General features: G+C 42.7%; 1 protein-coding gene across 1 annotated transcript in view; it reads left to right on the top strand.

Annotated features, from left to right (window-relative positions):
* slc37a1 (solute carrier family 37 member 1) overlaps nucleotides 1-25,353 on the top strand; it is a gene marked incomplete at its 3' end in the record, with an annotated part of 101,101 nt that overhangs the window by 11,252 nt on the left and 64,496 nt on the right. The window contains exons 2-5 of the mRNA XM_037687123.1: nucleotides 11,494-11,575; nucleotides 11,916-12,042; nucleotides 15,051-15,129; nucleotides 16,984-16,987. Of these exons, the coding sequence (XP_037543051.1) occupies nucleotides 11,494-11,575; nucleotides 11,916-12,042; nucleotides 15,051-15,129; nucleotides 16,984-16,987 (292 nt within the window). The remainder of the gene's footprint in view (nucleotides 1-11,493; nucleotides 11,576-11,915; nucleotides 12,043-15,050; nucleotides 15,130-16,983; nucleotides 16,988-25,353) is intronic.

Here is a 25,353-nt window from a genome sequence, read left to right as displayed (position 1 = left end):
AGCTTGGTGAGAAGGCAACAACAGTTGGTGCAATTATTAGAAAATGGAAGAAATACAAAAAAACGGAAAATCTCCCTCGGTCTGGAGCGCCATGCAGGATCTCACCTCGTGGAGCATCATTGATCTTGAGGAAGGTGAGGAATGAGCCCAGAACTACACGGCAGGACCTGGTCAATGACCTGAATAGAGCTGGGACCACAGTCTCAAAGAAAACAATCAGTAACACTCTACGCCGTCGAGGATTAAAATCCTGCAGTGCACGCAAGGTGCCCTTCCTCAAGCCAACGCATGTCAAAGCCCGTCTGAAGTTTGCAAAGGACCATCTGAATGATCCAGAGGAGGAATGGGAGAAGGTCATGTGGTCTGATGAGACAAAAATAGAACTTTTTTGGTTTAAACTCCACTCGTCATGTTTGGAGGAAGAAGAATGATGAGTACAACCCCAAGAACACCATCCCAACCATGAAGTATGGCGGTGGAAACATCATTCTTTGGGGATGCTTTTCTGCAAAGGGGACAGGACGACTGCACCATATTGTGGGAAGGATGGATGGGGCCATGTATCGTGAGATTTTGGCCAACAACCTCCTTCCCTCAGTAAGAGCACTGAAGGTGGGTCGTGGCTGGGTCTTCCAGCATGATAACGACCCAAAACACACAGCCAAGGCAACTAAAGAGTGGCTCCGTAGGAAACATCTTAAGGTCCTGGAGTGGCCTAGCCAGTCTCCAGACCTGAATCCCATAGAAAATCTTTGGAGGGAGTTTAAAGTCCGTGTGGCCCAGCGACAGCCCCAAAACCTGAAGGCTCTGGAGGAGATCTGTATGGAGGAGTGGGCCAAAATCCCTGCTGCAGTGTGTGCAAACCTGGTCAAGAACTACAGGAAACGTCTGATCTTTGTAATTGCAAACAAAGGTTTCTGTACCAAATATTAAGTTTCATTTTTCTGGTGTATCAAATACTTATTTCACACAATAAAATGGAAATTAATTATTTAAAAATCATACATTGTATTTTTCTGGATTTTTGTTTTAGATTCCATCACTCACAGTTGAAGAGTACCTATGATAAAAATTACAGTCATCTACAAGTTTTGCAAGTGGGAAAACCTGAAAAATCAACAGTGTATCAAATACTTGTTCTCCCCACTGTATGCAGAGATATATTCATAAATTAAACGGGTTCTTTCATTTTTCTGGACTATATATAACGTGCATTGAATTTAATAAAATGTATCGTGAGACGTTATTTATCTTTGACCCATCAAAATGAATGTGGTCATTTATTTACAGAATCAAAGTTTAACATCAAACATTTACATTAATTTGGCACATTGAAAAATAACAACATGGCTAATTTAGCAAGCTGTACAAGTGATTGATTATCCACACGGCGGTGGATGAGAACTTTACACAGACATTTCTAAAATTATCTGGAATGATTTCTACTTGATAGAAGAATTTAAAGATGGAAGATGAAGTTTAAAGGGAGAAAAGGATGGGTGAGGGAGTTTGTTTATGTCGGCCCAGAAACAGCACTCTCCGGGTTTCTCAGCTTTTTCCCCGGTACACTTAGGTGGCAGAATTCAACTCTTTTACCTGGAGATGTCCCCACCGGTATGAAAGTCCATTCAACGCACCCTTTCAGCGTCTCCGTTGGATGGCTGTGAATCGTCCGAAGTAGTGACGGTATTCCGTTCGACACAAATTCACCTCAGCAAGTGGACTTCACATGAGTGGAGTCCGTCAGAGTTCCACCCAGATGTGGAAGAAAGTTATAATCCCATAAGACTCGGAAGAGCTCTGTGGTCATGTCAGGACCTTCCTGTTTCCCAGCACGGGAGCTCGACCGCAACCTCGGCTCGACTCAACTGGAACTTCGACCCAACAGGAACTCTGAGACTCTGTGAGACTCCGTGAGACTCTGTGAGACTGTGCTGAACTAGGAAGTACCGACATTTTAAAGGGCTCTATTTCCGGTTCATTTGGGAGTTTTCTTATTGGTCAATGTCGACCAGACAGGGGTGTGTTTTGTGACGCAAGAGGTTACTAGAAGTCAGAAAACAGCAAGGATGTTATGGAACAGATTGAAAATGTTTTTCAGACAGACGAGAGAAATGTTTGGGCGAGTTTGGGAAAACAGGTGCCAGCTTCTCTGTTTACGTCTGAGAGGATTTAAAAACAACACAGCTCGTTCCAACACTTGTCTGCTTAGACACCGACCTTGGACCAAACTTACGCTGCTCATTCAAAGACAGAAAATCAGAAAATGCATAATTACTCTGTAACAGACCTTAACATGAATTCTAACTTTGCATGAGGATTAAAAATAATCATTGTTACTGTTTTCACAGTTAATTAAAAATGATTAGTTCACTGCAACATCTAAAATGGTTTGAACTAAAACACTTTGATGATCAACATTTGTAAAATAGTAATGATAATAAAAAGAGTGTTCTTTCACTTGAATTTTCAAGAAAGAAAGTCTCAGGATGGGTCAACCTGTATTTCTGGATTCAAATCAATGAAATGACAGTTTCTGTCCCACAAGGTTCTTAAGGTCAAGGGTTTTGACCTTAGGCCTAGTCCACTACACTTCTGACATTTGAATGTAGAAAACCCAGCCCAGACCGGTTTTTAAATTCAACTGGTGTACAAATGTCATGTAGCAGCGGCGGGCCAGGGTTTGGTTCAATCCCAGAAAGAAGAAGAAGTAACAAAACAATTAAAGTTTTCCATTTAACAGTAGTAGGTGGTCTAGCAGTGACAGTTTTCCATCTCATGTCATCATGGAGTTCAGTTTCAATGAGGATGAAGTAGTTTTTAATTATAAGGACACACCAAGCTCTCAAATCAGTGGGGGTTGTTGTTTTGGGAAGAAAAGTCATGAGGACCCAGTTTGTGAGATCCATGGTCATCCAAGAGATTGTACCTGAATCATGAGAAGTCAGTGGGGGGGGAGGCATTTCAATTTGAATACTTGAATTGTTCTCCAAATTAAGCCCTGCAGACATGATGGCTAGGGTGAGAGTCACAAGTGATAACATTGTCAATTATACAAAAGGAAAAGAACTGAAGAGAGAGACCTCCAGCTGAAAACAAAATGGCGGTTGAAAAGTGAAGTAAAATAAGACAGTGTTCTCTCCACAGTTAAGTAAGAAATTTTCCAATTATCCCTTTAAAACATTTTCAGCAGTCAGATGTAAGTCTGTGGTCGTTGGGGAAAAAAAAAAAAAGTTAAGAATTACTTACTCCTTCAATGACGACTGAAGCAAAAAATATTTCCCATTTACTGGTAGCAGGCAGCCGGACGCATCAGCAGATTTTTATGGGAGAAGTACAGTCGATCACCTGGTGGTCTCTAATGGCATCAATTGTCTTCCATACCACTGCGAACATCCAGACGGTGCAGCTCTTAGAAGCCGGTCCACAAATTTGTTGCAACCGGCACCTCAGCAAGCAGACTCTCCAGGCAGGATTGAATCACGCGGCTCCCAACTCACCTCAGGCAGGTGAGAAGCACCAACGGTCCGCTCGAGATCAGGGTCTCCACCCGAGCTTCTCCAGGAAGACGCACAGACTTTGCCGCGTGCCGCACGATCACCCGGTCTCTCGGGCCAGGGGATCACCAGCATTAGCGGCCAGCCACAGATTTACACCAGAGGCCTAGATGGGGGATGAGAGGTGAGATCCACTGCATGGAAGAGGAGCTCTGGAGTTGTCAGTGCCGTGATCAAAGGCAGGGCGATTGAACGCCTACACAACAGGCGCGCGCAGGAGGTAAACAAGCTTGAGTCGCGGTGAGCAAAAAGATAACAAAAACATCGAGAAAAAACTAGGACAGAACAAACTATAAAAGACGAAGTAAAAAATATAGTAAAAAATATAGTAAAAATAAAGTAAAACAGAGAAAAAGAAACAAAGAAAATACTAAAACTCAGCAGCTAAGAAAAATACGTGTGGACGTGTGCGTGGCCATCTTGAGTTGAATCTTTGTCCAGGTTAGGATCATCACTGTGGAGGATAATAATAATCAGGAGAATAATCACTGTGAGAAAAAAAAATCATTGTTGCTGTTGATCTGTTCTATTTCGTATAGGCTTCACCCTTTAAGAGCTGTCGCTGGTGGGTTTTATCCCGTCATGCAACGCATTGCACTGAAAAGTTTAGTCCATGCCCACCTGTTGTGTGGGCCCCACCCGGTCCGTATAAATTACGTTAAGATTGAGTAATCGGCTCCCCATTTTTTCTTCAGCAAGCTAATAGCACTGTCAGAAGAACGAAGAAGGGAAGTTGTCCAGCTTAACCGGCACAACCTTTGTTAAGGCTGCTTGGGGTCCCGCCACGCCAACCTCCTGCCGTCCCGGTGACTTCTCCTCCCCGAGGAGAAGCAGACGAGCAGCCTTGTTTCAAGGTAAGCGCCGAGGAATATTTCTCAATGGCAGGTCGCTACACGTTGGACGACGCCATCGACCCTTTTTTCCTTTTATCGCCGACTCTTGGAGCGAATCGGATGGTTCCTCTGGGACAGGCGGCGTCAGCAGCAGCCCCCGCTGCTCATTCCCTCCTGGAGTGCGTAGTGTCGTAACGAGGGGGGTTGAGCGGATGCTCACCCCCCGGGCCTTTTTCGCATCGGCGGGCGACCACACCGCTCCCAGCCATTGGTGCCCTCCTCTCGGAGCTGCCCGTCATAATCCAGGAGGCGGCAGACATGAAGGGACTTTTCCGTCCCTCTCCTTCCCCCACCCAGATTGGATGATCTAGCAGGATGTTTTTTTGGCTCCACCCCGACTTGCCGTCCTGATCCTATCTGGCCTCGTTTCCCAGTAGTGACGTCCTACTGGAATGAGGCTGCAGCTGGACCTGGTAGACTGAGAGCGCCGGTTTCCACATCCGCGCCCATCACCAGAGTGGAGGGGTTTTACAGAGCGGAAATTCCCTCAGTGTCCGTACAACAGGCTGCTGTTCGGTTATTCCCTCGCGCCTCGTACGTGCTCAAAGTGTGTGGAGACGGCTTTGCAACTGTTACACAGAGCAGGGATGAGAATTTTGTTTTACCTAGACGATTTGTTGCTGCTGACTCGTTCCAGACATGAAGCGGCAGCGCAAACCCAGGTGCTGACGTCACCTGTTAAATCTGCGCTTCGCCATAAATTAGGAGAAATGCTCGATTCTCCCGGCCCAGACTATCGTTTATCTGGGAGTGGAGCTAAACTCGATCACCATGAGGGCTCGTTTATTATAGACGAGAATCGAAACTCTAAAAGACCAGCTCCCCCATGTAGGCCTGGCAGAGTAGTAACAGCCGTTCCCGTCATGAAGCTGTTAGGAACGATGTCGTCAGCTCACACAGTGGTTCCGCCGGGCTTACTCCACATGTGACGCCTCCAGAGATGTTTTGCTCGTCTGCGCGTGGATCCGGTAAAGCAGAAGAGACGGATGATCGCTGTACCTCCCTCCGTGAGAACAAACCTCCGACACTGGGGAACCCCCCTGGTTCTGTTGGAGGGAGTCCCCGTCAGCAGATCTATGTCACATGTGTCGGTCTTCACAAACGCGTAGCTGTCAGGTTGGGGGGGGACATGCCTATCCCAAGCTGTAGGGGCGCTGTGGCCACCTCACACAACAGCTCATATAAACGTTCTGGAATGTCGCACGGGTTTGAATGTGATTCAACACTTTGCTCCTGTGCTACGGAATCAACGTGTTGATTCACACAGACAACAAGATTACTGCTGCATAAATAAACCGGCAGGGGGGTGTGCGCTCAGCCCAAATGTTACACATTGCGAGACGGTTGCTGTATTGGGCACACCAAAATCTGCTCTCCATCAGAGCAGTGTACATCCCCAGTGTTCTGAACAAAGGAGCAGATGTGATGTCCGGGGCGGTCCGCGTCATGGGGACTGGAGCCCCCATCCAGAGCTGATGGCTCAGACGTGGCAGAAATTTGTCAAAGCGGCTGTGGACCTGTTTGTAACACGAGAGAACGCTCGGTGTCAACTATGGTTCTCACTGAGCCCGCGAGACGAACCACCGCTAGGGGTGGACGCGTTTGCTCACAGTCCATGGCCCAAAATGCTTCTTTACGCATTTCCTCCACTCCCTCTGATATCACAGTTTTCTGAACCGAGTTCAGGAGGAGGGATTGACAGCTCTCCTCGTGGCTACCGAGCGCGTGAAGGCACCATGGTTCCCAATTCTACGACGCCTGTTATCGGGACGCCCGTGGAAACTGCCGTGGAGGGAGGACGCTCTCCTCCAGGCAGGAGGAGCGATCAGGAGTTACCCAGAAATAGGCCAACACCTGTGGGTCTGGCCGCTGAGCGGACCCGCTTAGAAGGGATGGGTCTCCCACAGGATGTAGTGCGCACAATCCACGATTCACGTGTTGCATCTACCACAGCGCTGTACACATCAAAGTGGACAGCTTTTCAGTGCTGGTGTACAGAGAAAGGTGTAGAGGCCACCTCATGTCCACTAGGTGGCGTGCTGTCCTTTCTGCAGCAGCTGATGGACAGAAATCTGGCATTCAGCACGATTTAAAACGTACGCTGCAGCCATCTCTTCTTGTCACGAAGGTTTTGGGGACAGAACAGCTTTTAATCATCCGCTGATGAAGCGTTTTTCAAAAGGTGTACAGAGAAGCAGGCCTGTTTCATGCCCACCTGCTCCACAGTGGGATTTAACGCTGGTCCTGCGAGCCCTGATCAAAGCTCCATTTGAGCCACTAGATCAGGTTCTGATTAAATTCTTGTCTGTTAAAACAGCCCTGCTGTTGGCTTTAACATCCGCTAAGAGGGTGAGTGATTTATCTGCCCTCTCTGTCGCTCCGTCATGTCTCAGAATTCAGGCTGACGGCAGCTCAGCTGATCTGAGACCTAACCCAGCGTTTATGCCTTAAAACATCACAAGCTCTTTTAAATCAAGAGCGATATCGTTGGAGGGTTTTTTCCCTCCCCCCCACAAATCAGAAGAAGCATCTTTCCATCTTCTCTGACCTGTGCATGTGTTGACGTGCTACATAACATGCACGGCAGCAATGCGTCAGACTCAACATTTGTTTGTGCATTATAGAGACTCATCTGCAGGTCGCCCGTTATCCACCCAGTGCCTGTCACACTGGCTGTGTGAGGCCATTTCTGAAGCCTACAGAGCATCAGATTTAGAGCCTCCTGACAACCTCAGGGCACACTCGACCAGAGGTATCGCATCTTCAACTGCTTTGCATAATGGTATGACAATGCAGGATATTTGCACTACGGCCGCGTGGTCAACACCCTGCTCATTTATTTGCTTTTATTTATGTGATGTGTCGACTCATTCCATGACACATTCTGTCCTTAGTGCTTTAACAGAATGAACATTGTTGTTTCATGGAATCTCGTTTAAACTCACATCTGACTGCATGCATTTATAGTGTGAGATGTTATCAGTCACAAGTTGTGACTGTTGTTCTTGTTCTATTGTCACTAATCAATTCATGACTATTGTTACCAATCAGTTCATTTGATTAATAATCAGTCCACTTGTTATTATTAATCTGTTCATATTGATCAACCGTGGATCTGCTTGGTTCACAGCCTTTTTCAGCCTCTTCCTTTTCCCTGTTGAAAACTTTTGCGGGGCGTTCATGCACTCAGAATGCATAACTACGCAGCACACGTCTGTGCATGGTACACGTAATTACGCAATACGCAATTACGCACATGGAGAGCTGAGTGACAAGACATTTTTTGGGCAAGCTGGCGCTTCATATGGTGTTCGAATGGACCCAGTGAGGCGAGGACTACATCTGCTTCGCCCTTAACCCACCAGCGACAGCTCTTAAAGGGCGAAGCCTATACGAAATAGAACGTTGGTTACGTACTGTAACCCCAGATTCTATGAGTATAGGCGTAGCCCTTTAATCATTGGGCCTCACTGGCTCCTAAATGGCTGAAGAAAAAGCTATTTGGGAGCCGATTACCCGCTCTTAACGTAATTTATACGGACTGGGTGGGGCCCACACAACAGGTGGGCGTGGACGAAACTTTTCAGTACAATGCATTACATGACGGGATAAAACCCACCAGCGACAGCTCTTAAAGGGCTACGCCTATACTCATAGAAACTGGGGTTACAGTACGTAACCAACGATTCATGTTGCTGCTGATCTGTTTCATGTTGATGTGTTCGTGCGTGTTCATCTGCTCACACAGACTCATGCTCATGTTCGTGCTGTTCGACGTAATGTTTTTATGCCATTGGTGCTTAGTGTATTTTAGTTGATGTTTTTCTTAGTTCATATCTTAGATGTTATCATTGTTTTTCCTTTACATTTTATTGTTGGATGTAACTGGGACCCTGTGTACATAATTTCGCTCCACCACATGTATTGGTGTGAATGACAATAAAGAATCTCTGACTCTCTGACGCTGATGCTTATAGCAAAGTCACACACCGAAGCAACATTAATTTTAGTGATCTCCGATTGGCGTAACCGGGTGTCATTACCGCCAATGTGAATAACAATCTTACCGTATTTAACCTTAGTCAGCAGTTTCAGATGAGGTTCTATGTCGCCCGCTCTGGCCCCCGGAATGCATTTGACTATGACCGCTGGAATCCCTAAAGCCACGTTTCGGACTATGGAGCTGCCAATAACCAGGGTCTGCTACTCAGCAGGTGTGTCACTGAGCGAGGAAAATCGATTAGAAACATGAACGGGTCGGTGGTGAACTGGGGGCTTAGCCTTAGCAGTATGCTTGCTCCGGACCGTCACCCAGCCGGCCTAGGGTCCCGGCTGCTCAGGGTCTGCTGGAGGACTGCTAACGGGAGCTAGTCTCTGTGGTTCTGCACTGTCTAAGGGGACCTGGCTAGCTACTGGTTTTTCTACAGTGCAGAGCTGAGCTTCCAGTTCAGACTGCCTCTCCTCCAAAGCTACCATAAGACTACATTTGTTACATGTATCATTACCACTAAAGGAGGCAGAGGAGTAGCTAAACATCTGACACACGGAGCAAGAGAAAACAGGGGAAGCAGGGAGAGAAGGAGCAGCCATGCTAAGCTAACTCTGGCATGAGCTAGCAGATCCCAAAACACCAATAAAACTGAAAACTGTTGAAAGATGAAAGGTGGTTCAAGAACTATCCAACAGTAGAAAAACAACTGTGTTGACAGTGTTTTGTGCACTAGAATGAAAAACTGCAAAAGTGAGATAAATCCAGAAAACAAAAGACGACTTGAGCAAACAAATTACTCGAACTATAGCAGAGAAAACATTAAGTGACACAATACGTCTCACCGCGAACATTCAACGTCAGGAATTGGTTCTCTTATCTCAGACCTTCGGCCACCCTCCAGCTCAGGAGGCTCCTGGCTCGGACTCCCTCAGAAGTAGTAACTCACTCTATCTCGATAAATAATAACAATAACACTTTATTTATAAAGCCCTTTAAAACAACCACAGCTGCCACAAAGTGCTGTACATATAAAATCAAGAACACTTAAACACATAAAAACAGTTGTTAAAACATTAAGATCAATAAAAAATAATAAAAACAGTGCAGAGCAAAATTCAGTCTGTGCTAAAAGCCAGGGAGTAAAAATGTGTTTTTAAGAGTTTTAAAACTGGACAGTGAAGGAGCTTGTCTGATGGGAAGAGGGAGATTGTTCCACAGTCTTGGAGCAGCAACAGAAAAAGCTCTGTCCCGTCTGAGCCTCCGTTTGGACCTCGGCACCTCCAGGAGCAGCTGATCAGCTGATCTGAGGCACCGAGCAGGAGAGTATGGGTGAAGCAGCTCAGAGAGGTAGGATGGAGCAAGACCACTTAAACTTTTAAAAAGAAATAAAATAATTTTAAAATGAACTCTAAAATGAACAGGCAGCCAGTGGAGTGAAGCCAGAGTCGGGGTGATGTGCTCCCTCTTTTGAATTCCAGTTGGAAGCTGAGCAGCAGCGTTCTGGACCAACTGGAGGCATCTGAGGGAGGACTGGCTGACTCCAAGGTAAAGAGCGTTGCAGTAATCCAGCCGAGAGGTGACAAAGGCATGGATTACTGTTTCCAGCTGCTGTTTTGTGAGAATGGACTTTACCTTAGCCAGCTGTCTGAGGTGATAAAAACTGGTCTTGACCACCACTCCAATCTGGGAATCTTAATTTAAAATCACTGTCCATTTTAAAACCCAAGTTAGAAACATTTTTTTTTACATGTAGTGCCAGAGGGCCCAGATCAACAGGGCAAGGTTCACAAGAGCCACTAGGACCAAACACCATCACTTCTGTTTTCTTTTCATTGAAATTTAAGAAGTTTAAATATATCCAGGCTTTGATGTCTTCAAGACACAACAGAAGTGGCCTAATTGAGGGGGCATATTTCTTTTTTAGTGGCATATAGATCTGACTATCGTCAGCATAAAAAAGAAAAAAGATCCCATGCTTTCTAAGGATTGATCCCAATGGAAGCAGGTAAAGGGAGAAAAGCAGGGGACCTAAAAATAGAGCCCTGTGGAACCCCAAAACACAGAGGAGCAGTGGAGGATTCAGACCCAGCTATGTTGACAGACATGGTTCTGTCTGCTAGATAGGACCTAAACTAGCTCAGTGCAGTACCGTAAATCAAGGAAATGTGAATTCAGTTTACCAGTTGTATTAAATCAAGGCAGGAAAAGGTTACAGTTTACAGCGCTGGCCTCTCAGATATTCAACGCTCGCTCAAGGACCGGAAGGGGTGGATGACACATTGCCTTACAACTGTATTGGGCCTAGGCTCTGCCTTCTTCCAGGAGTGCAGCCTATCAAGTGAATAAGAGGGGCGGACTAAGTGGGATCTCATTAGATCTTATGTGAGCTGATGTGTCAGGAAAAAAATGACAAGAGTGTGAAAAAGCCTCTCTGCATGTTGTAGCGAGCCAATAAAGAAATGACAAATAAAAAAAAAAAAATGTATTCCTTGATGGATATTGAATCCCTGGGAGACTATTATTTTAGAGTTTCTGGCCCTGTTTGAACCAGTCAGATCCGGGTCATAATCTTATTACAATACGTCTCTGAGCAGCTCAAAACCCAGGGCCACAGTCTAGACAAAATATTTTTTATCAACATCAACAGTTTCCCAATATCACCTCAAAGTGTCGCCATTAAGTGAGCCTATAACCATAGAAACGTGCATACGCCAGCCATGAAGTTGGTTTGGGGCTGCACACATTTCTATGGTCATTTCATTCTTGATACCTCAAGTTTTGCATTAAAAAAAAAAAGTCTTAACGCCTCTTTTGTGTATGCACCCTTTGTTCATGAGGCCCCTGGAACTCTGAATAGTAAAATGTGTATACGAACTCCTAAACACTTTAAAATAGCTTTTTGTTTTCACTGCACGAGGGTTTCTTTCTAATGCAGTCTTTAGTGATACCCAAAGATCAACCTTTTCTGTCTGAAACTAACAGAAAGTTTCCTCATACATTTTATTTATTAGTTTCCGCTCACAGCATTGACAAAATGTTGTTCATTCTGCAGGTACAGAGCTCTGACATTTGCCATCACCTTCCTGCTCTACACCAGCTTCCACCTGTCCAGAAAACCCATCAGCATCGTCAAGGTATCATAGGTTAGAAATACTGTAGGGACATGAAAAGCATTTACCGTGTCATTTTTCCATGTTTTGTAAATCCTTTGTCCTCATTTTACCATAACTGTGAATCACACTCCATCCAGGTTGTAAACTTGGTGGAACTTTGAGCCACACTGCTTTGTGCAGTTATGAAACTGATAAAATGAGGGATGGTTTACCTTTGGTGGAGATAAAAAAATCAAACGGATGCGTTTACGCTGAATGTGATGATAAATCAGGGAGACCTTATTTGGATCCAGAGTTTAGGTTTACACTGAATCTTGTTCTGTCGCATACCAGAGTAACTTTGGGTACTTTTCTGTGACAGAGCGAGCTTCATAAGAACTGCTCATCAGCCGGTGAAGCCTACACTGTTGGATCAGGCAGCATGGGGACCCTGGAGCCCCACCAACCATCACTTCACTCCAACTTGGACTGCAGCTGGAAACCTTTTGGTTGGTATCTGTTCCATTATTTGTGTGTCAAATCTTCATGTGCATGTCAGTGATGTGTCATCATTCTTTGTTTGTCATCATTCTTGGTTAAAAACAGGTCTCTCTTGTAAACAAGTCCTTGAGGCTCAATGAGACTAACCTGTATAAATAAAGGTTGAACGAATGTGCGCCAGGTTTATAGTTTGAGGTTTCAGTTCAAATTAACATATTGTTCTGTTTTGGCATTTTCCATGTTACACAGACATTTGTTCAAACACTGACTAAAGGATGTTTAGGAGCAACGTTTACATAACCAGAACTGATGGACTGTACAACAAAGTAATTTTAGTAAAGCTGGGCTTTGTTTCTGTAGCAATGCTTGACAAAGCCTAAACCTCCACTAATAGATAACGGGTTCAGCAGCAGTTGTTCGACCTGTGCTGTACTTCTGATGATAAATAATGTTCTGATCCGATGTGATTTGTGTTCTGATCTGCTCTGATGTTCATAAAGAACAACAGGTTGGATTAATGAAAAGGTAAGAATGTAAAAAACTGACAGAAAAACAGCTGGATCAGAAACCAAGCCAGGGGGGTATAAGTAGACCCACACCAGGCCGGTGCCTCTCACCATGAACAACTCTAGAGTTGAACATGGTCCAGCTCCTCTCAAGGAGATTGGTTCCAGAGCCCATGCCATGTGTTGAGTTGAGTCAGACTACACTGTATCTACAGTAATTGGTACCTTTCAACCTTGCGCACAAGCACAAGCTCTTTTCCCACCAGAGAGTTTGCAATCTGTGTTTGAAGAGCCAGTTTTGGTAAGCCAGGTTCAGAGTCCCAAAACCCCCTCTTTCTGCTGCTGCCCATGGCATCATGGACCCAGGGCCAGATTAACACTTCACTGTACCCTGGGCAACAATCTTCAAGGGCCCCATCATCACGACCCCAGAATCACCATAATCTGTCAAAATACAGAATAAATTACCATAATATACAGTAAATATACTTAAAATTCTAACTATCAAGTGTATTTTGATGTTTAAGAATCCATATGATCGTAGAACTATAAATGCTATGTTGTCTTGTTGACACAAATCATAAAGACTGAGTTAAGTTGAACGCACTTTGAACACCACACGACACCATGTGTACTTGTTTAGCAACGTGTTGGCCGCTGGTGTCAGAAGCATTTGTAATGGGGGGGTGTCTGGGGTTCTGCATTCTGGTGTATTTTAATGGTTATTAAACATCTAGTTTTACCTACATAAGTAAACTTGATTCAATAACTATTTTAGAGTTAATGGCACAACAAGAAGTAACCTGACCAACAGCTGATTCAATGAATTAAAAATATTATATATTCAAAGGTGACGATTTGATGCCCACATTAAATTAAAATGACTGTAACTTAGTTGACTTCAAATGCAATAAGATGATCAATGAATGTTTGTGACAAAGTTTCCTTCAAGAAACCTCCCAGTATAAATCATAAAACCAGAATGACTTCTGCTCATTTTAAATTTGTCAAATGGCTGAAATCCCCTAAAGTGAAGGAGAATCATTTAAAATAATAAACAAGATATATCCTGTAGCCATGTTTCTTGAAATAAGATTTAAATTTGAGGTTGATTTGTGCCTTTTGTAAATCAGAAGATAAATCCATTGAGCATTTTTTATTTTATTTTTCCATGTCAATACAAAGTTTTTGGTCAGACATCAGAAACTGGATTAATCTCAAACTTAACATTCCTCCTTTTCATGCTGATGCCATTTTACTTTATGTGGACAACTTGTTAGGATTTGTGGTCGGAGCGAACCCAGAGTGCAGAACAGGGACTCAACTCGGCAGATATACAAAAATAGGTTTTTAATGATGAATAAAAAGTTCAAAATAAATATGCTGACGGGGCAGCAAAACTTACATAAACAAGGAGGGAGGCACGGGGAACTCAGGAGACACGAGGAACTCGAGGAACCAGGAAAAAGGAGAGACTCAGGAGACTCAAAGAAGCGTACCCAACGAAGACGACCCGACAAAGGACAAGACAGAATAGGGTGACTTAAATACAAGGAGAAGACGAGACATGATAGCAAACAGCTGGGACGAGACACAGGTGGCAACAATGGAAACTAATGAGGAGCACGAGGGAAACAGACACACCGGGCCACAGAAAACTAACATCCTTACACAACTTAAGCTCAGCTTTCTCTGATGCTATAAATATAGTCATACTTTTAGTACCACATTCACTGTAGTAAGAGGAGGGATAATAAGCCTTCCTTCAAGTTTTATGAACCATTTTAAGTCATAATATTCTTCATTAAGTAGATTTAAAAACTTCAAAACTGCTAGAATCATCTCACAACAGATAAAACTTATTGTTTTAATTAAAACAATGTTCTTCATATGTCACGCTCCTTTGTTTTTTATTTATTAATTTTTTATGTTTTTTTTTTTCTCTTTCATTATTTTGTGAAATGTAGTTACGACAGCCTTCACGAGTTTGTATTTGTATATTGTTGCATTGTTCTGTTTTGTGTTGTTAAAATTCTAGGAAAAAACAAAAACCTGACGGGCTTGTCAGCAGGTAAGGGGCGTTCGGGACAAATTGAGGTCGTCGATTGGTCAGTTGCTGACACGCCTGCTGAATTGATTGACAGGTTGTGCCATGCAGGATCCGACTTGGTTAAAAAAAAAAAAAAAAAAAACGAGAGCTGTAGCAGCGGCGCTGGGAGGAGGCGGGGCGGCCGAAATGCAGCGGCAGCGCGGCCGTCTCTCTCAGCAGCACAGGGCTCCAGGTGATGACCAGATACTTTGCTTTTGCCCTCACTGCTCTGGGCCCCTTAGAGATCGTGGGCCCCTGGGCAGTTGCCCAGTTGCCCGTATGGTTAATCCGGCCTTGCATGGACCTGACTCATATGGCCCTTCCTGCATGTGGTGGACCCAAAGGAAGTAGAACTGGTCAATCAGAAATGACTACTGGTAAACATAATTCAAACTCTGATTAAACACTTTCCTACTTTCAGATAAAAACAACTACAAACAGCTGCTGGGAGCCATGGACTACTCCTTCCTCTGTGCATACGCTGTTGGGATGTATGTCAGGTGAGATTGTAGTATCATGGTTTTGTTGGATCCAACAGGTACTGGACTCACTTCATGTCTTGTCTTAGTCTGAAAAACTTTTGTTGTAACTGACTACTATCAGTCGTAACTGATCAGAACTGATTTTAACAGATCACCGAGTTTAGTTTTAAACAAATAATTTTTTTGGTGTTTTCAACACAATTTTTGCAAAATCCCTGATGAGTTTTGGTTGCAATAATCCCCCAAAAAACATTCAGTGATTTTTTTCAATGATTCAAGCGTAAATTTTAAAATCAAGAACATTGGTGTATTGTGTATTTTGACAGCTACTATGGCTTTAACTATTAAATATAAAGAATTGTTTTAAGTCGTATTTAACCAAATTAAGCTCTTTCACCTTCTACAAGTCTTATTAGTTTAAAATGTTGTTGTTCCAAATGACGAGTTTTCATCATTTTGCTCTTTTCCCATAATTTATCGGAGTTCTAAAATAAACCAATGATGTTTAACTTTTCCTACCTTTTTGTTTTGTAAGAAAAAAAAAAAGTCTACAGGTCCAGTATCTTAGTTTAGAATTAAAGTACCACACTTTTGTAATTTCATGGGATTTGTCTTTTCTGATAGTTCTGAAACTGTCCGTTTAATCAGCAAGTATTTGTTATTATTATTATTATTATTATTATTATTATTATTATTCTTTAGAGGCCTAATTTATATTTAACAACAAGTTTGTCTGGATCATGATGCCTCCATAATCTCATCTGTGAACTATTTTCTTGTTTGTCTTTGACCTGACCAAGGAAAATGGCAAGTTATGTTTGATTTTCCATCTACAGTCATAATAAAAGTTAATTTCTCCACCCTCTTTTGGATTTGAAGGTATTATGAGTTAAAATATTTAAAATCATCTGCTCCTTAATTCATGTCCAGGTGAACAACACATGACAGATTGTAAATAAAAATAAAGGTTAAAAGTCCATACGCACTGCTGTTACCAGACAGTTCTGATCAAATGTATTGATTACCTGATCATAATGAGGTTGCTTCCTTAGATAAGTTTTTACTAATTGGCATTTTATAATGCATGTGAACATTTTGGTGAAATTCGGAGTTTGTTGCTCTCTATTATAGACGGATTATTTGTTTATCAACATGGTGGATGCGCGCGCAGCCGTAGTGCAGAAAGAGCCGGTGTCTTGTGCGAAATTCTGTTCCCCTTTATCGAGAGGGCGCACAGAGGTGTCCATCTTCACAGCTCTTCTGATAGATTTCTTGGTATTAAAAACTATAAATAAACTCTATGTCTTGGTGGCTGACTGATATTTGTCAGGCTAAAGTGAACATGACAAGTAGGGCTGGGTACCTTTCTAAAAAAATCTGTATCGGTACCGATGTTGGTTCCTTCACTTCGGTGTCGGTTCCTGGACGGTTCTTTTTCGGTACCAATTTTGTAATTAATATTAATTCTAACAAGAATAAAATTACGTTACACATTACAGTACATATTGTGAATTTTATTTTTTAACTTTGGTATTTCTATTCCAAGCAGTTTTCTTACATTAAAATAAACAAATAATTTTCAGTTCAAAAGAACAGTTGCAAACAACCAGTGACACGTCAGTGTCTAATGGTCACTGCTACACACTGAGAACCTTTTTCACTGAACAGTTTTTCTTCAGAAACAACATGTCTGTCTTCTGTGGACACAAACAAGCCACAAGAGATACAGGTTTAACGGGTTAACAAAATCCTTTACAGCTTAATTTACCTCCACCGTGCAGCTCTACTGTAGAAAAGACAGCAAACTTAACAACAAAGTCTGTGATGGTCCTGTGGCCCCACCTTGCTTTTCTTATGTCTCTTTCGTCACAGCTGGGTCAGAGGCTCCTGTGATGAGAACATTATCAAACGGTAAACATCAGGTGAACTGTTTAAGCAGCTGACTGGATGGATGAGCAGTTTTACAAGCCAAGCTTAATCTGTTACTATCAATCTTTAGTTAGCTTCTGAGTTTAGCTAGCTACGTAGATAAAATAAAATTACACACTAATATCTTAAAGTTAGCGTTACATGGATTCTAGTTAAATTCACTGCGATGTACGTGTTAAGCTGTAGTAACGTTAACAAACGTAAACTCACCAGCTGAAACACAGACACAGCTCCGTCCTCGGGAGTTCTTTGATGAAGAGGAGTCCGGCTGTGGAATGTTGATTGAGTCCGTTTAACACACACAGACTGACTAACGCTGAGAGGAGGAGGGGAGGAGGCTGCTGTCCGTCTGTTTTCTTGCAGAGAAACACAGAGCAACTTTCTGCTCATGTGTTGTCAAAGCCGTTCGACAACACGCTGCACACGTGAACCCCGTCTGTGGGCGCCACCAGCACCATATACATACATTATACATGGATTAGGTGCGGCAGCTCTATACAGCTCTGGGTGTAAACACGTAGTCTGTTTGTCATATGTCTGTGTTTTACCTGCCTGTGTGCTGAAACCACACGTGACACGTTACAGCCAATACTGAAACTTGACACTGAAGAAAGAGTGACGTTTCAATCCATATACCGACCAGTGCAGTTCAGTGGGTGCCATTTAAGAACCTCTGTTCAGTACTCAGCCCTAATGACAAGTTGTATTAAAGACATTTTTCACTCGGTGGTTTAAACAAAAAAAAAAAATCACACAAAAAAATTAAAAAAAACATGAAACTGTAAGAAACCCCCCACACAAGACCAGATTTATTTGTTGCTTATTTGAGGTTTTATATTTATTTATTTATTACTAGGAGCTGTTGATTAAAATGAAAAGTTACAACCGTGACAGATATGGACTCGTTTTACTGAGAAATCTACAAGAAGCGCATTGAAAGCGGTCGGATTTGCCTCTGTGCGTGTTTTTATTTTGTTTTTTATTTTATACATTTTATTACATGATGTTGGAAAAAGTGAATAGGTGCTGCTCATTACATTTCAAGAAGAACCATGAATACTATTATCAAGTTCAGCTTCAAAGCATGTGGCGTCCAGTCCTGTGGACCCAGCAGGATACACTGGTGCAGCCAGAGATGATCAAATGATGGACACAGTCCTCCACATAGATTAACAGTTATTTATCAGCAATTACCTTGTGGAAATAACTGTTACTGATTTTTGTATTTTGAAAAAAAAAAAAAAACGCATCAACACACAAAGCTCATAGCAGCTGTCGGCACCAGTGGTGATTTAGCGTTTTGTCTGCATCTGTTTGTCCGAGATGGATTTTAGATCCTGACCAAATAATAAGTTTTAATGTTCACATACTCATACAATTAAAATACTATATATATATATATATATATATATATATATATATATATATAATATGAGAGATCTAGATAGATAGATAGATAGAGAATTCTATGGAGGCATTGGCGTGTATATATACTTCTATGGAGGCATTGGCGTGTATATATACACACCAATGCCTCCATAGAATTTTGCAACTCCAAATTCCGGTGACGTCGTGTTACGGGTAGCAGCATAGAAGACCGGCTCCATCCGTTTAAAGTGATTCCCTAACAAAACTAATACAAAACTCTGCAATTTTTGACAAAAACAATATGGCATCGTCTGTAAGAAGCAAAGATCCCAACAAACAGGACCAAATGAAGGACAAAGGCGAACATTTGAAATGGCTAACTCTAAAAGCTACATCGGGTGGAGCAGCAGGTGCAACCGCACCTGACTCTGAGTCTAAGATAATGGCCGAACTGGAGAAACTAAGAAGAGAGAACCTAGAGGGACATACTCAAACCAAACTCTCTTTGACAAGATTGGAAACATCTTTTAAAGAGCTGGGTGATTAAATAACTAAATTAGAAAACAGGGCCAGAGACGCGGAGGACCTTATCAGTGCTAACGAGGACACCGTGAGCCGCCATGAGAGGGCACTACGATATCTGCTCCATAGAGAGTTGGCCCTGACTGCCAAATGCGACGATATGCAAAATAGATTGAGGAGAAACAATTTAAGAATTTATGGAGTTCCCGAAGGATCCGAAGGTCGAGACGTGAAGACATTTGTAAAGGAGCTGCTCCAGGGCGCTCTCCAGCTCCCAGCTGAACTCAACGTCAACATTGAACGGGTACACCGAGCGCTCACTGCAAAGCCCAAGAACCTGACCGCAGCCCCACGCTCGCTGGTTGTCAAGTTCATGGACTTTACTGTCAAAGAAAGTGTTCTGCAACAGGCGTGGGCACAGAAGAAAGTTCTGTATGAAGGAAAGCAGATTTTCTTGGACCATGATTACTCCCCGGAGCTTCAGAAAAAGCGAGCATCTGTGCGAGCCGCAATCAAACGATTAAAAATGAAAAACATAAAAGCAAAATGCTTGTATCCAGAGCAGCTTAAAATGATTATGGATGGCAAGGAGAACATCTATACGACTATTGTAGAGGCTTTACCTGCACTTCAGGAGCTGGGCGTGCAGATAGATGAGAGGGAGCAGATAGAAGCTGAAATGTCCCGACACCGCTGGAGCGTGGCAAGAGGAAGACGGCACAAGGATCCGGAGAAGCTGTCCTATGCAGAGGTCAAGGCTTTCCTGTGTGCGGACCACTGAATTCAACTTATGCCGAGTCCATATCATTCTGTTAGACATTATACGTTAGGAGGGAAACGACAAGGATTTTTTTGCTTGTTTGTTTACTTTCACTTTCATATTGGACGGACCGGTTAACGAGCGCACCTTTCCAGCCGCAGTGCACCGCTCCACGAGAGGGACGTCCGCAGCGCCAACACTGTTTTTCCCACGGAGGACCTGTCCCCACCCTCCGCCCAGGAATCAACGGGTACTGGTTTTGAGTCATGTTTGGAAAAACAATCTTGACTAACTAATCCAGTTGGGCATGTGGAAGTTTAGTTTGATTTGTTTATTTGTGTTCAATTATATTATTTCATTTTATCTTGAGACTAACTAGGGGCCACTCGATTAAGAATATTACAATTTTGTATTCTATTAATGTATATTTGACCAGGGTTAAGACAAATAAGAGCAAGAAAAAATTGCATGGATAGTTTAATTTGTGTTACTTATAATGTCAAAGGCTTGTGCAGCCCAATCGAGAAAAAAAGTTAACCAATTTAAAAAAAATCAAATTGTGCAATAGTTATTACATGAGATGCATCTTTCTGATGCGGAGCATATGAAGCTGAGAAGAGGTTGGGTTGACCAACAGTATAGTTCATCCTCAAGAAATAGGAGAAAAAGGGGAGTTTCAATTCTGTTAAAGTCAGTTTATTTTAGTCATGAAAAAACATTTTTGGATATGGAGGGGAGATATGGGATGCTGATTGGGTGCATAGGTGATACTAAAATTACTTGGCTCAATTTGTATGCACCAAATGAGGACTGCCCTGACTTTTTTTTAAAAACATTGCCTCTATGATAGCAGAACATTCAGAGGTTCTCATTTTGATAGGTGGAGATTTTAATTGTGTTTTGAGAGGGTTTGTAGATAGACACCCAGTAGACATGGGGCCTTTGTGTAAGAAAGCTAAGACACTCACTGCGATGATGGAGCTAGGTCTAGTAGACATTTGGCATCATCTACATTCAAAAGAGAGGGACTTCACTTTTTTTTTTTCACAAGTACACTGCCGTCACTCTAGGATTGACATGTTTATGATTTCAGGAACAGACTATTCTAGAGCTACTCAGTGTAACATTGAAGCTATAACCATATCAAATCATGCCCCAGTGTTATTAAAAATTATGATAGGGCCAAACAAACAAGAGCCAATGTATCTCTTTTAAATAATGAAGCAAATCAACAGGAAATAAGACAGGGTTTGACTGACTAATATTGCATTTAATGACAAAGACGATGTAACACCTTCTATCCTGTGGGAGGGAGCTAAAGCTGTGCTGAGGGGTAATATAATTGCACTTTCATCAAGATTACAAAAGAATAGAATCTCAGAACAAACAGAATTTGAAAATAAGATACAAGAATTGGAGACAGAGTATCGACTATTTCAAAAAGTTGTAACACTTAATATACTGAAGGAAAATAGACAGAAATTGAATGATTTGTTAACTTATAGAGTCAAGGGCCAGCTACGTTTCACTAATCAAAAATACTATGAATTTGGAAATGGAGCAAGCCGACTCTTAGCATTTCAGCTATGTAAAGCGCAGTCAAGTCATATTTATTTATAGAGCACAATTTAAAACAGATAGACTGTTATCAAAGTGCTTAACACTAAGGGTAACACTGAGAAATAAAAAGCAGTAAGAATATACCATAAAAAATTAAAACAACAGCATTAAAATGAAGACATGGAACAAGATATACTAAATCAACTCACACAGTATGAAACGCCAGAGAGAACAGATATGTTTTTAGCAGGGTTTTGAACACAGGAAGGGAGGTGGCATGCCTAATGTTGGGGGTAGGTTGTTCCACAGTTTGGGACCCATGACTGAAAACGCCCAATCTCCTCGGAGCTTCAGTCGTGTTTTTGGAACAACCAAAAGCAGCTGATCGGATTATCTCAGAGCCCGAGAGGGAACATATGGTTCCAGTAGCTCAGAGAGGTAGATGGGTGCAAGGCCATTTAGGCACTTATAGGTCAGGAGGAGAATTTTGAAATCAATCCTAGTTCTCACAAGAAGCCAGTGTAGGGAGGACAGAACTGGTGTGATGTGCTCATACCTCGGTGTACCGGTTAAGAGCCGAGCTGCAGCATTCTGGACGAGCTGTAGCCGTGAGATAGAGGCCTGGCTGACCCCAGCATACAGTGAATTACAATAGTCCAGGCGGGTTGTGATGAATGCATGGACTAGTGTCTCAAGGTCGGGTCTAGACAGCACTGGCTTGAGCTTAGCTACCTGCCGCAGTTGGAAGAAGCTTCTCTGCAGAACTGAACTGATCTGTTTGTCAAACTTAAAATCCGAGTCAAAAACCACTCCAAGGTTTTTAACAGAGTGCTTCAGATAAGGCTGAAGGGAGTCTAGGTTCACAGGATAAGAGGCGGCAGCTGAGCTAGGGCTAAAGACAATGACTTCAGTCTTCTGGTCGTTAAAACTTAGAAAATTTGAAGCCATCCATGTCTTAATGTCGTCCAGACATTTGAGGAGAGGGTGGACGGAACAAGCACTGGCTGGTTTCAGTGGCAGGTAGATCTGACAGTCATCGGCGTAGCAATGGAATGGAATAGTCAAACAGTAGTCCGTAAGATAAAATGTCCTCTTACTGGGGAACCATATAACCAGCCTGAGGATGTTGCAAAAGCTTTTGCTAAATATTAGCAAGATCTATATAAGGAAGAAAAACAGCTAGATAAGGATGAAAAAAATGAACAATTTCTCAAATTAATTAACCTTAACCATTTGAACAACGAGGAGGCTGATCTGATGACCCAACCTATCAGGGAAGAGGAAGTCGGGAATAGTATTCTCAGACTTAAGAACAATAAATCTCCAGGAGTCCATGGTCTCCTGTGATGGACTTGCGACCCGTCCAGGGTGTACCCCGCCCCTCGCACAGTGATTGCTGGACATGGGCACCAGCAACCCCTGTGACCCGAAATGGAATAAGCGGGTAAAGAAAATGGATGGATGGATGGAGTCCATGGTCTTCCAGGGGAGTACTATAAAATATATGTACAGGAACTGACCCTGCTTATGACTAAATTTTATAACTATGCTCTTGCAGAAGGAGACCCCCCCCCCCCCCATGTCATGGTCTGAAGCCATTATTAGTGTAATCCATAAGGAAGGTAAAGACCCAACATTGTGCCCTTCTTATCGTCCAATCAGCCTTCTATGTGTTGACCTAAAAATACTCACCTCCATCATTGCCAACAGAATCCAACTACATATAAGGAAACTTGTGAAATCAGACCAAACTGGGTTTATAACTCAGACAGGGGACTGACGATGTGAGGAGGGCCTTAAATCTTCAGGCATTGGCACAGAAGAGAAACATCCCGTCAATGTTTTTCAGCCTTGATGCTGAGAAAGCATTTGACAGAGTAGACCGTTTTTTTTAACAACATACTCTAAGAAGCATGGGCTTTAATGACACATTTCTTACATGGGTTCAGATCTTTTATAAAAATTCCAGATCTAGAGTTAGGGTAAATTCTAATTCAATTCAATTCAAAAATACTTTATTAATCCCAGAGGGAAATTATTTGTTGTTGTAACTCATTATCCTCATTTCATTAAGAGATGTTATAGATGCTGATGGCTGTAGACAGGAAGGATCTCTTGTAAAGGTCCATCCCACAGTGGATCCTAAGAAACTGGCTGCAGATGCCGTCTGATCCGTCCACCCAGACTCAGCTGGCCTCTCGGTTCCCCTCGGGCTGTAGGACCGCCCAAATGCTGGGCAGAACTCCTCCCAGAGCAATGGCCACTCCTCCCAGCAGTCTGCCAAGCTCCTCGTCACTACAGACAGCCAACTGTAGATGCCGAGGGACGATCCTGTCCTTCCGCTGTTACGAGCCGTGTTTCTTGCTAGTTCCAGGATCTCAGTGGTCAGGCACTCGAGCACAGCTGGCAGGTAGATGAGAATGCGTCCACAGAACATCCTTTTCAACTCACTTGAGATTTGGGGCTGTAGTTGAGATATTATTTGAGCTTTTGAGATGTTAATCAGCTGCTGTTGGTTGTAGAAAACAGCCTTGTTGCCATAGTTACGCATCATAACAAATGTCCAAAACTAAAAAAGTTTCAGTAAAAATCTTTCCAGCTGCACAGCATCTGATACCAGAGGAAACAACCATCCGAAAAATGTGATTTATATCCAGAAAAAGAGGAAATAAAGTTTCCAAAAGCAAAATCTCAAAATGAATGTAACAGAGCTGCTCCAACATGCAGCCACCTTGAGCAGCGCAATTCTAGAACACATTCTAAATAGCCACTGCTCTGAGTTTTTTCCATTGGGACGTGGTACTCGACAGGGGGATGCGTTGTCACCCTCGTTATTTGCACTCAATATAAAGCCATTGGCTGAACTGATTAGGAATAATCCTCATATTCAGGGTATACAGGTCCTTCTAAAAAAATTAGCATATTGTGATAAAGGTCATTATTTTCCATAATGTAATGATAAAAATGAAACTTTCATATATTTCAGATTCATTGCACACCAACTGAAATATTTCAGGTCTTTAATTGTTTTAATACTGATGATTATGGCATACAGCTCATGAAAACCCAAAATGCCTGTCACAAAAAATTAGCATATTTCATCCCACCAATGAAAGATGTGTTTTTAATATAAAAAACGCCAACCTTCAAATAATCAATCAATCAATCAACCTTTATTTATACAGGTAAATCCCATTGAGCCTCGAGGACTCATTTACAAGAGAGACCTGATTTCAACAAAGAAAGATGACAACAATGGACAACAGCAACAACAATAAACAGTTATAAAAAAAGCATACTACAGTTTTTTTTTTGTTTTTTTTTAACAAATAGGATGGCTAAAAGGAAAAGGTAACAAAACAAAAAACGGCTAGATTCCAAGACAAATGTAGAAAACTAACAACAGGAACATGTCTGCATTGGTCCCTGCCAGGTGTCCAACAGATTCTTCATGTTCAGTTATGCACTCAATACTTGGTCGGGAATCCTTTTGCATGAATGACTGCTTCAATGCGGCGTGGCATGGAGGCAATCAGCCTGTGGCACTGCTGAGGTGTTATGGAGGCCCAGGATGCTTCAATAGCAGCCTTAAGCTCATCCAGAGTGTTGGGTCTTGCGTCTCTCAACTTTCTCTTCACAATATCCCACAGGTTATCTATGGGGTTCAGGTCAGGAGAGTTGGCAGGCCAATTGAGCACAGTAATACCATGGTCAGTAAACCATTTACCAGTGGTTTTGGCACTGTGAGCAGGTGCCAGGTCGTGCTGAAAAATGAAATCTTCATCTCCATAAAGCTTTTCAGCAGATGGAAGCATGAAGTGCTCCAAAATCTCCTGATAGCTAGCTGCATTGACCCTACCCTTGATAAAACACAGTGGACCAACACCAGCAGCTGACATGGCACTTCAGACCATCACTGACTGTGTGTGCTTCACACTGGACTTCTGGCATTTTGGCATTTCCTTCTCCCCAGTCTTACTCCAGACTCTGGCACCTTGATTTCCGAATGACATGCAAAATTTGCTTTCATCCGAAAAAAGTACTTTGGACCACTGAGCAACAGTCCAGTGCTGCTTCTCTGTAGCCCAGGTCAGGTGCTTCTG

This window comes from Nematolebias whitei, chromosome 13, assembly GCF_014905685.2.
Source record: "Nematolebias whitei isolate Nwh7 chromosome 13, NemWhi1, whole genome shotgun sequence".
NCBI lineage: Eukaryota > Metazoa > Chordata > Actinopteri > Cyprinodontiformes > Rivulidae > Nematolebias > Nematolebias whitei.
This window is presented reverse-complemented; position numbering and strand designations above follow the sequence as displayed.